The sequence below is a fragment of the Sceloporus occidentalis genome, unplaced genomic scaffold (genome assembly GCF_023333645.1).
Source record: "Sceloporus occidentalis isolate IW3139 unplaced genomic scaffold, rSceOcc1.0.p SCAF_70, whole genome shotgun sequence".
Taxonomy (NCBI): domain Eukaryota; kingdom Metazoa; phylum Chordata; class Lepidosauria; order Squamata; family Phrynosomatidae; genus Sceloporus; species Sceloporus occidentalis.
In genome coordinates, this window is record NW_028317050.1 from 3,451,671 (window position 1) to 3,468,319 (window position 16,649).

General features: G+C 42.9%; 1 protein-coding gene across 1 annotated transcript in view; it reads left to right on the forward strand.

The window, feature by feature from the left end:
- Positions 1-5,427: 5,427 nt before the first annotated feature.
- LOC149286348 (visinin-like) overlaps positions 5,428-16,649 on the forward strand; it is a 67,822-nt gene continuing 56,600 nt past the window's right edge. The window contains exon 1 of the mRNA XM_089494214.1: positions 5,428-5,808. Within this exon, the coding sequence (XP_089350340.1) occupies positions 5,428-5,808 (381 nt within the window). The remainder of the gene's footprint in view (positions 5,809-16,649) is intronic.

Here is a 16,649-nt window from a genome sequence, read left to right on the forward strand (position 1 = left end):
AAGCATGTGCTTTACGACAATTGACGTGCCAGGACCGGCACGTCTTTAAACGGGTGCAGAAAGCGATCTACTATCGCTTTCTGCACCCAAAAAGCGTTGCTGAATGCCTCGACCTCGAGGCATTCAGCAACGCCGTGATCGGCACGAAGGGGCCATCTCTGGCCCCTCCACGGGGCGTCAACATCCGCCATACTTTGTATGGCGGCGGACGCCCGTTTTAAAAGCGTTTAGGAGGCGATCGTCGAAACTTAAATGGTGTCGCTGGAATGCCTCGATCAGGAGGCATCCAGCGACACCAAACACTAACCTTTTGATGGGCTGTGACCGCTCCGGAGAGCGGTCACAGCCGCAGCTGCCGGCAATCTTCACCATCAAGGAAGATGGCCGCCGTCCTGTAACAGGAACCACAAATTTTAAAAGTTCGCTAGATGGTCCAGACCATCTAGAGAACTTTGGCTCCACTTGCAGGTTGAATACAGGTACTGCATTCACCATGCAAGTCAATGGAGCCCAGCTTTCTAATCACAGAAAAAAAAAATATATATATATATATATAAAAAATATATTTTTGTGAGCAAGTCCTAAAATTAGCATATTAGCTTAAAACAATTCTCGCATGGAAAGAGTTAAAATACTGGCATATTAAATGCCCGTGGGGTGTCTACTTTTAAAAAATGTATGATTTGATGGGGTAAATTGAATGGGCCAGGTTCAACAACGTCCCAATTAACACGGGGGGAAGGATGGCCACACATCTAATTTCCAATTAGAAAAATGCACACGTACCAAATGTGGCCTTTTAGTTCCCCCAAAAAATGACACACCCATGCATGTGGGGTATCACTGCACTCAGGAGATGTTGCTGAACACATTATGGGGTGTCGTGTGACAGCGGCATATACCAGGAGCTGTAAATTGATACATAAAGTAGGTGTGTGTGGGAAAAATACACACACAAAAATATTACTGCAAACTTTGAAAAAATGCTGGTGGTAAAATATGTGCATGCAAAGAGTTAAAATACCAGCATTTAAAATACCCTGTGGTGTCTAGTTTTGAAAAATATATGGTTTTGTTGGGCACACTGAAATGGCCTGGCTCAAAGATGTACCAAATAGGGCATGGGCAGTGGATCCCAAATGCCAAAGTTCAACATTGAAAAAAGCGCATGCCCCAAATGTGGCCCTTTTGCCCCAAAACAGCCAGGCAAAATCATTCATGTGAGGTATCGCTGTACTCAGGAGATGTTGCTGAACACATATTGGGGTGTTTTGTGATAGTGACATATACGAGAACATTTTAATTCATACCTGAATTAAAATGTGTGTGGAAAACCAAATGCAAAAAAATGACTACCACAAAGTTTGACAAAGACTGGTGGTAGATATGGTGCATGGAAAGAGTTAAAATACTAGCATTTGAAATACCCTGGGGTGTCTAGTTTTCAAAAATATATGGGTTTATTGGGCACACTGAAATGGCCCGGCTCAAAGATGTACCAAATAGGGCATGGGCAGTGGATCCCCAAATGCCAAAGTTCAACATTGAAAAATGTGCATGCCCCAAATGTGGCCCTTTTGCCCCCAAACAGCCAGGCAAAATCATTCATGTGGGGTATCGCTGCGCTCAGGAGATGTTGCTGAACACATATTGGGGTGTTTTGTGATAGTGACATAAACTAGAACATTTTAATTCATACCTGAAGTAAAATGTGTATGACAAAACAAATGCAAAAAAATGACTACCATAAAGTTTGACAAAGACTGGTGGTAGATATGGTGCATGGAAAGAGTTAAAATACTAGCATTTGGAATACCCTGGGCTGTCTAGTTTTCAAAAATATATGACTTGATGGGGTAAATTGCATTGGCCGGGTTCAAAGATACCCGAAATGGCACATGGGGGGAAGAATTACCAGATTTGGAAAAAATGGCTTTGAAATAGCAAAACGCTACCTGTACTTATTGCCCCATAATGGGTAGAAAAAAGCAAAAAAACATAAAAACATTGGGTATTTCTAAACTCAGGACAAATAGTAGAATCTATTTAGCAGGTTTTTTCATTACCTTTTATAGATGAGTAAAAGATTTTTCAACTAAAAGTTAGAAACAGTCATGTTTTTCTAAATTTTTCACCATATTTTATAATTTTTTTAATAGTAAATAATATGATACAATCAAAACAATGTCATCTAAAGAAAGCCCTTCTTGTCCTGAAAAAAACAATATCTAATGTGTGTGGGTTCAGTAAACGGGAAAGAAGAAAATTACAGCTAAACACAAGCAGCGCAGAAATGTTAAAAAGGCCATTGTCACAAAGGGTACAAAAAGTAAAATCAGCCTTTGTCTCGAAGGGGTTAAGGCCCTGTAGGTGAGACCATTGTAATATGGGTTTTAGTTTGTCAGAGTCAGTTTAAGATCCTGAAGCACTGACCACATATGCAAAAAAAAAAAAATACTCTGAATACTTCAAATTCACATTTTCAAGTTTGAAATATAGTCTATTTTTTCTCATATGCAAGAGTACTCTCTTGAGTTCTCTCGGTAATAAAACAGATTGGAGTGGATGAGAATGTCAGCTACATAAACATTCACAAATTGTAGAAGATAGTCGCAAAAGCAGTTGTTCACAAACTCTAGAAAGACAACAGGAGCATTGCAAAGTCCAAAGGGTAGGACTGTATATTTATAGTGTCCAGATCATGTGTTGAGTTAAGTCTTCTATTCATTGCCCTCTCAGATACGAATGAGGTTGCATGTCCCTCTCAAGTCTAGTTTAGTGAATATACATGTTGGGATGGCAGCATGTCAGGAGGGACAGGAACCGGTGCAGAAACATGAACTTGGGGCTGGGTTTAGTCAGTTCTGGTGAGCTTAGGTGAACTGATCCATCCGATGGTCTAGACTAAATCCTGGCCTCACGAGGAGACACCTTCTGGCCTATGTTTGTATCCTTGCAGAGTCCATGTACTGTAATGTACATGGAAGATAAGTGAACCCCAAATCCAAATACAGAGGCATGTAGACAGGAAACTTGAGAAGAGCAACAGGCAATCCTGATTCTTTAGGGTCACACAGGAAGATGTAGAAGCGAAATCCAAATCATAATGCAGAAGGGAAAGCCAAGTAAAAATCAAAAACAAAATTGTCACGCCAAATCAGAGAAGCAGGGGCCAAGGTCAAAAACAAGCTAGGTCAGAAATTCAATAACAAATTTTAAAAAATTAAACACACTAACAAAGTCCTGGTATTAATATAGGTTGACCAGCCAGAAAACAAAGATATCCTATCCACAGAAAGATCACATGACGTCATACATGTGTCTGGCGGACAAGCGAGAAGACGCGTTATCATGTGATCGTGCATTGTAGGGAAGGAACTGATGCAGACTACCTCGAAGTTGGCAATACAGAAGAGTGTGAGAGAGCAGCCTGGAGTCGGCTGACAAAGTCCCGACATCTGAGAAATGGGAACACATGTTTGTTCATAATTGAACTACAAAATTAATGACCTGTGCAGATCGACCAAAAACACTTCAGATTAAATTTTTGTCCAACGATTGTTGTTTCTCGCCCCTTTACATTTACATTACATTTATGCGGCAGATTCCGCAGTGCTGTTACAGTCAGAAGAACAATTTAGAAACACATACAATAACAAACTGGTGCAAAGGAGAAGAGGGCCCTGCTCTTGCGAGCTTACAATCTAGTCGATGGTTGAGGGGGAAGTGAAACAATAGGAGAGGACTGCTTGGATGGGGATGAGTTGATCTGGTTCCGATGTGTTGAAGCTGTTGATTATTCAGATAGCTTGATTATGATGATGGTTGGGAGTACTGGGAAGGAATGTTGTACGCTTCCCTGAACAGTTGGGTTTTCAGAGAGGTTTTGAAAGTTGTGTACGAGCCAGAAAGTCTGAGGGAATGAGGAAGGGAACTTTTCAGATGGAGTTTGAGGGACTTTTTCCATTCAGAAATGAAATTCATTGTCACTCATCCTCACTCACACTCTCGCAATGTCTTCCTACTTTCTCCATCAACACTTCTGTGTACCTATCTCTTACATCTTCTTTTTACATCCAGTATCAGCTCCATTAACCAAGCCTTCAGGAAATCTGTGCACACCCTTTCCTCCGAGAGTAATGGTAGGAGGCTGTTCCATGGAATGAATTTCCAAAATTGGCAATTTATATTAAAATAAAAATTCATATGAATCCAAATGCACAAGTCTACTACTAAAATAGAGGAGAGGGTATCACAAGCTTATGCTAGTATACTGATTGATGCAATATATATAAAGATTTTGTGTACTCATACTTTTATTTATAATATTATAAGCATACTAATGTATATTACATTAAAGTAAGCTACAGCCATTTAAGTACAAAATTTAACTAAATTTGTGTTTTGTTTTGTTTTTTACATACTAAAATATCTTAGTCTTAGAAAATGTCTTTTCCATAAACAAGATTCATAATAAACAACATGACATGTTCAAGTTGCATGTCAAGACAATAGCGAGTTGGAGGGGGTAGCACTGCAATTACCGAGACACTGTATCCCATGGGTGATTATATATATATATTTAAAAGACAAGCTTTCGAGAGTTATCTTCTTCTTCAGGTCTGAAGAAATACTAACCAACATGACAGAGGTTACCACTTAAAACAAGTGATGGTGTTAGAGAAGGGGGATTGAGTGGGGTGTCATAAATGATGGGCCAACTATCTGCTAATATAATGGACTGCATTGTAGTAGCCTACACAAAGGATAACGCTCGAAAGCTTGTCTTTTAAATATTACCTTAGTCCAATAAAAAAGTATCACTGCATATTGCAATACTCTGTTTTTTTGACATTGTGTTTACTGGACTAATACGGCTAAACCATTTACATATATAGATAGACATAAACAGTATATTCAATACAAAATTACACAACATACAATTTTGTTTGCAAATTGTGTAATACAAAATGTGCTAATACAGATATGGACTGCATTATAGTAGCCTACCAAGATAAAATGTAATCAGCCACTACATCTATATTTTAAAATTACTTTATGCTACAGGGAATTACTATGAGCTCCTTAGGCTGTTCATTAAATAAATTATTTTTCATATGATCAGTCTTTTGTGGCATCAGCACACGCAATACAGTAACATCTACAGAACGTCAAATGTCTAAATCTACTCAGGACAGAAATCTCCTTTCATTGAAAAGATAAAGCATTGTTAAGCCCCTTTTTCAAACACTATAGGGTTGCCCATCTGCCTCTGATGCAACAGTCACGTAAGAATCTATATAAGAATAGATGCATATATTTAACTTCTCCTCATTCTATTAAGAGCAAGGTCATTCAAATATTCTGTTAAAGGAAGAAGACAGAAGAAAGCACAAAGTTATAAGAAAGCATAACAACAACTTAACCATGGGGAACAGTAAGAGTGGAGCTCTCTCCAAAGAAATACTTGATGACCTAAAAGTGAGCACACGTTATTCAAAAGAAGAATTGTTCAAGTGGTATGAGAGATTTAAAACGCAATGTCCAGATGGCAAGATTACACGCACAGACTTTGAAAAGATCTATGCCAATTTTTTTCCAAACTCTGACCCCAAGACATATGCCAGACATGTTTTCCGTAGTTTTGATACCAACAATGACGGCACATTGGACTTCCGGGAGTATATCATCGCACTTCATCTTACCTCTTCTGGAAAAAACAATCTCAAACTAGAGTGGGCATTTTCCTTGTTTGATGTTGATAGGAATGGTGAAATCAGAAAAGTTGAAGTTCTTGAAATTATAACAGTAACCAACCCTTGGCATTTCAAATTCCTATTTAATTTATATAGCTCACATAGATTCTACAGACAAACTAAAATGTCTGACAGTAATGTTTTCAAAAATATTACATGAAATTAAGGCTCACAAACATGGTGAGTTAAAAAATATGCTCATTAATTCGACTAATTCCACACATTTTACTTTACTGACCATGATCAGTTACTCTATGGGGTCTCTGCTAGAAAGGGATGGAAAACAATGTGGCTTTTACCATTTTTCAAAAGTGACTAAACTACACCTCTTTTGAAATCTAAATGTGGCTCAACCATCTGTCTGCCTTTTTGTCTGGTAAGACTAATGCTAAGTACAAAGGCTTATGCAAAAACACTAAGCACATTATATCATCAATTGATGACAGCTGCTTACTGTACTAAATTCCATACACTTTAAGGTTCAATGCTTTCTCACAGGCAAAAGTACACATGAACGAATAATAATTGTTTGTGTAATTTACTGCACCCAAACACATTATTTTTCTTTCAGGATACCTGAAAATTGTAAAAAAAAAACAAACCAAAACACTTTATTAAGACTTTTATGCGATTTTTTTACTCATCTATTAAAGCTGATAAAAAAGCTAAATAGATTCTAATATTTAATTTAGAAATACCCAATGATGAATGTTTTTTGCAAGTTATAGGGCAATAAGTACAAGTAGCCTATTGCTATTTCAAAATATAATTTTTTTTATTTAGTTTCAAAATCCTGAGAACAGTGATACCAGCCATTCATAGGTTTGTCAGGTTGTTTGGGGGGCTATAAGGCCACATTTGGGAGGTGCACATTTCTCAATATGGAACTGGTTATCCTGTGCCCATGTCCTATTTGAGACATCTTTAAAGCTGACCAATTCAATGTACCCCATCAAGCCATATATTTTTGTCAACATGTGTGGTAGTAATTTAATCACACAAAACAAATATCACCACAAACTTTGACAAAGCCAGGTGGTAGAAAAGTGCATGGAGGGTTTACAGATCTTTGTTCTCTTACAGTTGATCTCCCCACCTAACACTGAACCTGACCTTACTGATATTTAGTGGCATGTTATGTCATGCTGTGGTGGTGCATAGTTTAAGGAAGCACTGATAACGCTCTTCCTTATAGCAAAAGGGAAGAGAAGTGGCCTCCGCCTGCGGCACATGTGTTACTAGCGGGAGGAGGGTTGGATCATATGGCCAGGGCTATTCAGGTTTTGGTGGCCAGATCTGATCCGGGTACTGGGAGTTCTACGTCTGCATCCACCTCTTCCTCTCCTGTTGCGGTTTCCTCTCCGGCTGCTGACTCTGGGGCTTCCTCCGTTTCTTCAACAGTGAAACTTCCTGCTCCCACTCGCTACCATGGGGAACTGGATTCCTGTCGTGGTTTTCTCAATCAGTGCTCCATTCAATTTGAACTCCCCTCTCATCTGTTTGCTTCAGAAAGAGCCAAAGTGGGATACCTGATTTCCTTGTTATCTGGCAAGGCCTTAGCCTGGGCCTCACCTTTGTGGGAGAAGGATTCACCCATAGTGTATAATTGCGCTGCCTTAATTTCGGCCTTTCGGAAGACCTTTGATGTCCCGGGTAAAGCTGCTTCTGCTTCCTTGTCTCTGCTACATACCAAACAGGGTTCCCCCTCGGTCGTTGATTACGCTATTGAGTTTAAGACCCTAGCAGCTGAGGTTAATTGGCGTGATGAAGCCCTTATCGCGGCCTTCTACAACAGTTTATCAGAACGGTTTAAGGATGAATTGTCTACCCGGGATCACCCGGCTGAGTTGGATGAATTTGTCTCCTTGACACTCAAACTTGATAATCGGACATGAACGCAGTGTCAGTCATCAAGTACGCTCCCTCTCACCTTCTGGACCCTCTACATCGTCGGAACCCCCTGAAGAACCCATGCAGTTATGAGCTACCTGTCAGGAAACTGGGTCCATACAAGAAACTGAAAAGATTGGAGTTCAGGAGTTCAATATGCAGTAGCAGAGTCTCAGGACAGGGCCTGGTGCAGGGCGACTGCACTCACCCGGTTGGTGAACATCTAGGGTTGTGCAGACACATACCAGCGCCCAGATATAGCAGCGGATGTAGTCCTGCAGGCACCCTGGAACAGGCATGAGACATAGCACAAGACTCATGTGCGGGATGCTGCAGGCTGGGAGTGTGGAAGCTAAGCAGAGTTTATAGCAGAAACATAACAAGCAAGGGATAGGGAGACCAGGCAAGAAACATAACAGTGCAAAAAGTCCACTAGGGGGCGCTCGTGTGTTCCATTCAATGAAAAATAAAACAGAAAAAAATTATATATAGTGTAGAAGTATAAAAAAGTGTACTGTGCAGTATTACTTCAACACCTGGAGAGTGTTGCTTAAGGGTTGCAGCTGTGGTTCCAGACACGAAAGGAAAGTCATTATTGCCGATTATTTCTATTATTCACTATCTTACTCCCTATACTGTTTTTTCTCACTCTTTCTATAAAGAAACATAACAGACAAGATATACATGATACAGGGCACAAAACAAGGAGTAAACATAACCAGACAAGATATGCATAATACAGGGCACTACATGGAACAAGACAAGGAATACGCAAGATCAGACATGAACAAGACAGGACACCCCTTTACCGGGGATACAAGACAGGACACCACTCTACCGAGGATACAAGACAGAACAGGACAGGTCAGGACACCCCACAGGTTACACCACAGACTGACACACATAAATACAGAAACTAGCCTAGGACTATTTGAGATTCCATCACATCTTATGGCCATAGTATGCTTAGCCCACCACTACGCCAAAGTACTCCAATGACGGTGGGTCCTAACGCTAATCCCTGCTTACAGAGGTACGAAACAAACCAAACATGAAATCCAAACACATAGCACTGAGACATACCTTTAGACTGCAGACTGAGACAAACAGAACACACGGGTGGGGCACACCTTATAAAGGAAACAGAGCTGAAGCAAAGAGCAGAACTAGAAGCAAGGAATGGAAGATCAGAACAGAGCAAAAGGAAATCCAGGAATGGATCGAAGCAAAACAGAGAAAATGAAGCAAGAGTGAGATATGCAGCTCCACAGTCTGGGTAGGACGTGACACTACCAGACTATCCACAGTGGAAAGATCCCGCCACAGGTCTGAAGGACTTTGTTTTTACTGTGGTCAAAAAGGCCATTTTGTTTGTACATGTCCCAGTAAACCGGGAAACGCTCGCACCCGGACCAAGTAAAGGGGCCTTGTCTGGGTGAGCATTGTATGGCTCCTACATTTAGCAACAATTTGCTTGTTCCAGCTACGTTGGAATGGAATGGAATGAAAGTTTTGGTCTCTGGTATGGTGGACTCTGGGGCCGCTAGGTCGTTTATTGATAAATTCTTTGCTCTCCTAAAGAAGATATCCTTCGTACAAGTATATCCTCCTATAGCCGTCGCGGCCATTGACGGACGACCCTTAGAACCCTCCTTCATTACGCATCAGACGTCTACATTGCTACTGTCTGGCTATTTCATCGAGAGAGTGTATCCTTCCATATCATTTCCTCCCCCTCCTGCCCCATTGTTCTAGGTCTTCCTTGGCTCCGCGTCCATAACCCATGCATTAAGTGGTCCACTGGAGACATCCTAGGTTGGGGTCCTGACTGTTCTCAGCGATGTTTTATAGCCACCACTCCCATTCGATTCGTGTCCGCCTTGACGGTACCTTGGGCGTATTTGGAGTATAAGGTTTTACCTCCCCACAGACCTTATGACTGTCCTATCGAACTTTTGCCCGGTACACTTCCACGTCGCGGACGTACTTATCCATTGTCGTTGCCCGAGTCTCAGGCTCTTGAAGAATACATTAAAGATAATTTAGAAAGAGGATTCATCCGCAGATCCACCTCTCCTGCCGGTGCTGGGTTTTTTTTGGTTGAAAAGAAGGATGGTGGCTTAAGACCTTGTATTGACTACCGGGGCTTGAATCGTATCACAGTCAAAAACAAATACCTGTTGCCCCTCATTCCAGAATTGTTCGATCTGTTGAGGGGTTCCACTGTTTTCACGAAACTGGATCTCAGGGGGGTGTACAATTTGATTCGGATACGTAAAGGCGATGAATGGAAGATGGCTTTTAATACCCGAATGGGTCACTATGAATATACTGTCATGCCCTTTGGACTATGCAATTCTCCTGCGGTGTTCCAGGAGTTTGTTAATGACATATTTTGCGATGTCTCCCTTCAGTTTGTCATCGTGTATTTGGACAATATACTGATTCATTCCTCCGCATCGCCATCACGTCCGTATTGTTCTGCAATACCCCAAACTTGAGAAGTGCCAGTTTGAGGTTCCCCGAGTCTCCTTCCTGGGTTTCATCATTTCTGCCTCTGGCTTTGAAATGGATCCTGCGAAACTTTCGGCAATTTCGGATTGGCCTCAACCCAGTGGCGACTCTAGAAACAATATATAGGGGGGGCACACAAGATACCACAGTCAAACTGGGGGGGCATTAATAATTTCCAAAAGTAATGTGCTATGGAATTATACTTTTGTTATTGGGCTAAAATAATACTTGATCATTCAACATGGGAAGCCTGAAGCCACAATTGAGTGCGACTAATCCTTGAAATAAATATTATAACACAATAAATAACTTTTCCACTAAATGATTTCAGGGCCTTGAACGTTTTGTCCCCTGAAGTCACTACAACTTCAGGAGGGCATTTTATCTCTGGATAAATATAAATTAAATAATTCCTACTGTAAGTTAAGTGCCAGGAAACAGATGACCAAACACACACACCAACACAGGCTCTATCACACCGACACCCAGACACACACACCAGGACAGGCTCTGCCACACCGACAACTGAACACACACACCAGGACAGGCTCTGCCACACAGACACCCAGACACACACACCAGGACAGGCTCTGCCACACTGACAACTGAACACACACACCAGGACAGGCTCTGTCACACCGACACCCAGACACACACACCAGGACAGGCTCTGTGACACCGACACACACACCAGGACAGGCTCTGCCACACCGACAACCAAACTCACACACACACCAGGACAGGCTCTGCCACACAGACACACCACACAACAGGACAGGCTCTGTCACACCGACACCCAGACACACACACCAGGACAGGCTCTGCCACACTGACAACTGAACACACACACCAGGACAGGCTCTGTCACACCGACACCCAGACACACACACCAGGACAGGCTCTGTGACACAGACACACACACCAGGACAGGCTCTGTCACACCGACACCCAGACACATACACCAGGACAGGCTCTGTCACACCGACACCCAGACACACACACCAGGACAGGCTCTGTCACACCGACACCCAGACACACACACCAGGACAGGCTCTGTCACACCGACACCCAGACACACACACACCAGGACAGGCTCTGCCACACCAACAACCAAACACACACACACACCAGGACAGGCTCTGCCACACAGACACCCACACACATCAGGACAGGCTCTGCCACACCCACATCCAAACACACACACCAGGATAGGCTCTGACACACTGACAACCGAACACACACACCAGGACAGGCTCTGCCACACCAACACCCAAACACACACCAGGACAGGCTCTGCCACACCAACACCTATACACACACCGAGGACAGGCTCTGCTACACTGATAACCAAAAACACACAAACAGCAGGACACAATCTACGTCACAGACGTCTACATCAGGATGGATTTTTCACACTGCATTGTCGTTTATACCCCCCTTAGTGTTTTTGCCCCCTGTGTATTGATGCCCCTGCTGCCCATATATATTAACATTAGCCCCAGTTGCCGATAGCAGGTATAGATCAACACATTAACACACAAACCAAGCTTTGCATGTATAGATCAACTGAAATTCACTTGTGATCTCAAATAAACAGAATCAGACATACAAATCCTGTATTTGCAGGTATACAATAGTATATGAAACGTAGCATTGCAGGTATAGATCAAATAAATACATGGAAACAGCATTGCAGGTATTAATCAACTGAATAAGACATATTAACCCTGTATTTGCAGGTATACATAAATAATGTATGGAAACATAGCATAGCAGATATGGATCTACAGAATAACACACAACCCCAGCTTTGCAGGTATAGATCAATTGGAATTCACAAAAAAACACGTAATTAAAAGGTATATTTAAAACGCCCTAAATTACAGGCATAGATCACAGGTTGCATACCCCAAAGCCAGCCCTGGCGTCCACACTGCAATCACACTCCTATCATACCCAGGCAACCAGTAAATGCTGGTACCTAGGCATGATGGGACTGTGCTTGCTGTGGTTGCTGTTAGCAATCACACTCCTATCATGCCAAGTCAGCCAGTACATGCTGGTACAGGGTGGCTGTAAGTGATGTGTAGACCCCATACTGCTGGCAGCATCAATACACAAGGGGGGCAGCTAGCTAGGTTTCAGCATGTACTGGCTGACTTGGCATGATAGGAGTGTGATTGCTAACAGCAATCAAAGTCCCATCATGCCTAGGTTCCAGCACTTACACATCCAACCAGTAAATGCTGGAACCTAGGCATGATGGGACTGTGATTGCTGTTAGCAATCACTGGCTGACTTGGCATGATAGGACTGTGATTGCTGTTAGCAATCACACTCCTATCATGCCAAGTCAGCCAGTACATGCTGGTACAGGGTGGCTGTAAGTGATGTACAGACCCCATACTGCTGGCAGCATCAATACACAAGGGGGGCAGCTCGCTAGGTTTCAGCATGTACTGGCTTACTTGGCATGATAGGAGTGTGATTGCTAACAGCAATCACAGTCCCATCATGCCTAGGTTCCAGCATTTACTGGTCGGATGTGTAAGTGCTGGAACCTAGGCATGATGGGACTTTGATTGCTGTTAGCAATCACACTCCTATCATGCCAAGTCAGCCAGTACATGCTCGAGGTGCGGCCCGCGTAAGATCGGTTGCACTGGCTGGCGATCTTACGCGGGCCGCACCTCGAGGTCGCATGTTGGACGCCCCTGCCTTATCACTTTCTAACCCCCTCTCCCTCCCTTATCACTTTCTAACCCCCTCTCCCTATTCACTATCTACCCTCCCCCTTTGTAGTTCTCTCACCTTTAGGTCCAGCGACGGGAGCACGAGGCTTCTGTCTTCGTTCTCTGCTGCGGTGGCCGTTGCTTCACTGCTGGGCGGAGGTAGAGACGGCGGTAGAGGCCGCCCCTCTCTCTCCTCCGCATAAAAAAAAAAAAAAAAGACAGGATTTAAAGCCGCATTGCGATTTTTTCCAAATTCGGCAGGGGGGCAACAGGGGGGGCAAGGATTAACCTAGGGGGGGCAATTGCCCCCCCTTGCCCCCCTGTAGCGACGCCACTGCCTCAACCTCAGGCGTAATGTCCTCTTCAACGGTTTTTAGGCTTTGCAAATTATTACAGGAAATTCATTCAGAATTTTTCTAAAATCGTAGTTCCTCTCACCAACATGACTAAGAAAGGTTCTGACTGCAAGACTTGGTCGAGGGAGGCTATCCAGGACTTCTCCCACCTTAAGAAGGCCTTTGCTTCTGCCCCGATATTAAGACACCCAGATGCCTCTAAGCCTTTTATCATTGAGGTTGATGCCTCAGAAGTCGGAGCGGTTCTCTCTCAGAGGAAGGACTTCCATGACCCTCGGCTCCTGAGTTGGACCCGATGTTTGTTAACCATGTTGTTCGTCTGCATGGTATCCCACTTCAGATTGTGTCAGATCGGGGTGTGCAATTTACGGCTCTGTTTTGGAAGACCTTCTGTGCCTCTCTGGGTATTTCCCTAGCTTTTTCCTCTGCTTATCACCCCCAAACTAACGGTATCTCGGAAAGATCCAACCAGACTCTTGAGCAATTTTTACGTCTTTTTATTAATGATCACCATTATAATTGGGCACTACTTCTGCCTTGGGCGGAATTTGCTAGGAATAATACGGTTCAGGAGTCCTCCAAAATCAGTCCTTTTTTTCTGTAATTATGGTTTTCACACTTCTTCTTTGCCTTCTTCCTTCGCTGATTCTCAAGTTCCTGCCGTGAATCTGTATATGAGACTGTTAGTTTGGGACGGGGTGCGCCGCTCTTTGGTTAATGCTGGCCATAAATCTAAGTGTCACGCTGATCGGCGTCGCCGTTTGGGTCCCCCTTTTATGAATTGTTATAGGGTATGGCTTTCTACTAAGAACCTTAAGCTTAAAATCCCTTCTATGAAACTTGCCCCTCGCTACATTGGCCCGTTTCGGCGCAAGATCAACCCAGTCGCTTATGAATTGATTCTCCCCTCCTCCCTTAAGATTCCCAGGGTTTTCCACGTTTACCCGCTCAAGCCGCTCACCTATAACCGTTTCACCCAGTTGGCTCCCCGTCCTCGTCCTGTTATCGTGGATTCCCAGGTTGAATATGAGTTCCCGCATAAACTCAAGCTTAGGGTAATGTCACACCTCCGGTTCCTGTTGCCGCCCGCGGCACATGTGTTATTAGCAGGAGGAGGGTTGGCCGCGGGTCTCGGGAAACCATCTCCCCGGGCGGCGGACAACCCTCTGCACGAAGTATACGACGATCTGGGAAATCGGTTCGTTCCCCGGATCGTCATCCTAGGAAGGGGAGAACCAGCTCAGGGAACAGCAGTTCCCGGAGCTTAAGTTCTTACCTGTCCTCCGATCGTCGGTCGGCCTGCCTCTCTGGCATGCTGCGTGCTGCTGGGGAATTGATGGATGACCGGGGGGAGTGGTTTTTGTTATTGTGTGGGAGGGGCTTGTGAAGTGGCGCCAGATTTAAAAGGCCGGTTGTGCTTCTCACAAGCACCCTGTTGTGGTCCTATTGTGCTAAGTATTGCTGCTCCTGCTGTCCTTATAGTTCTTGACCCTTGCTTGTCTGACGTCCCATTGCTCCACGATTTGGTACCGTTGCCTGTGACTCCCGTGTTCTGACCCGGCTTTGTTGACCTCGGCTCCTGCTTCATCCCCTGGCATGTTTTGGCCCTCTCCGTTACCGACCCAGCTTCCTGACTTTGCTCCTCTACTGCTCTGTTGGCGCTTTGTGTCCTGATATATTTGGTATTCACCTTGCTGCTTTTGCTCAGAGCCTATCTCCAGATGGCGGGAGGTGTCTCACTGTTGGGATCATCTAAGTCCTGGACTACTGTTGCCAGGGGCTCCTCTCTCAGCAGCAGTAGCTTGGGCAGAAGAACTTCTGCGGTGAGAATCTCCCCAAGAGACCAGCGTAATAGCGACACATTCTAGATCATGTTTTATTGGCAATGCAACTAGTGATAGCTAGAAAATGGCGTCGACATACTGTAATCTGTTGGGAGCATGTCAAAAAAGAGATAAAAAAATCAGAGAAATATGGAAAGAGGATACTATAAGTAAAAGGTCTTATATCTAAATATTGGAATATTTGTGGTAGACTTACCCTATAAAACGTTATTTGCTATCGAGTGAATTAGATTAAATAGATGACACAGAGTGCTACCCACATCGGATATAATAATATATTAATAACCATATACCTTGAAATTGTTTGTCATTCTTTACTTACTTTCTTATATATTTTGTTAGTTCATACACCATAAATATGATTATTGTGTACTGTGTTTTGTCTTATCGGAATTCAACTCTACTCTATGAAATCATCAAATAGGTGATAGATTCACGATGTTGTGTGATAAGATGTTTTTACCTCAGATGATCAAATTTTTATATTCTTTCTCTTCTATGTCTTGTATCTTTTTATAAATATAAACAATAATATATATATATATATACACCGTATTTGCTCGATTATAAGACGACCCTGATTATAAGACGACCCCCCAAAATCTGAATATTAATTTAGGGAAAAAAGAAAAAGCCTGAATATAAGACGACCCTATAGGAAAAAAGTTTAACAGTAAATGTTAATTCATGTAAACTATGTGAACAATTGTTTGTTAATAAAAGCTATGATTGAGAAAAATATTGTTTTTATTTCCTTTTTTTACAACCTGCCCCCCCAGTTATGCACATCTGCCCACCAGGCTTGCCGCTCTGCCCCAGAAATGCCTTCTATACGCCACTTTGCCTCCTGAAATGCCTTATACCTCCCTATATGCCACTGTACCCCATGATATGCCTTTTAACCCCCTCCCTCCTCCAAACTTTCCGGTGCTTCTGAGTCCCCGGTGCTTAGTCCGGGCAGCGTGTAGAGCTCTACGCAATTTGCGTAGACAACGAGCGGAAGTTGTCTACGCGAATCGCGTAGAGCTCTACGGGGGGGGCATAACACAGGAGGATCCAGGTCCCCTGCATCGCTGCGGGGGATCTGGATCTTAGTCTCATAGTCAGACCTATTTGAGGTCTGATTATAAGACGACCCCAATTATAAGACGAGGGGTATTTTTCAGAGCATTTGCTCTGGAAAAAACCTCGTTTTATAATCGAGCAAATACGATATATATAAATTGAACACAGTAAATCCATTCTTACAGGAACAGGTGGATACAGGTGAATTGAGGCTTGGTAAGCTAAATATTGTTATCTTCAAGATTTATTTTCAAGAATTATACAAAGAATATCAAAATATATTTTTAAGTCATCAGCTTGTTTTTTTTAAGTTTTTGCTATTATTTCTAGCCATATGAGCGATAATATTAGCTTGATAGATAGTTTTGATATCTAACAGCGAAAGGTATACATATTTATGGATCAAATCATACTTAGATAAACATTTAATTAAAGAGAATTCAAAAACTCTCCATTTGCTCTCCAAAGTGTTCAAGAATAACCCAGTGAAAA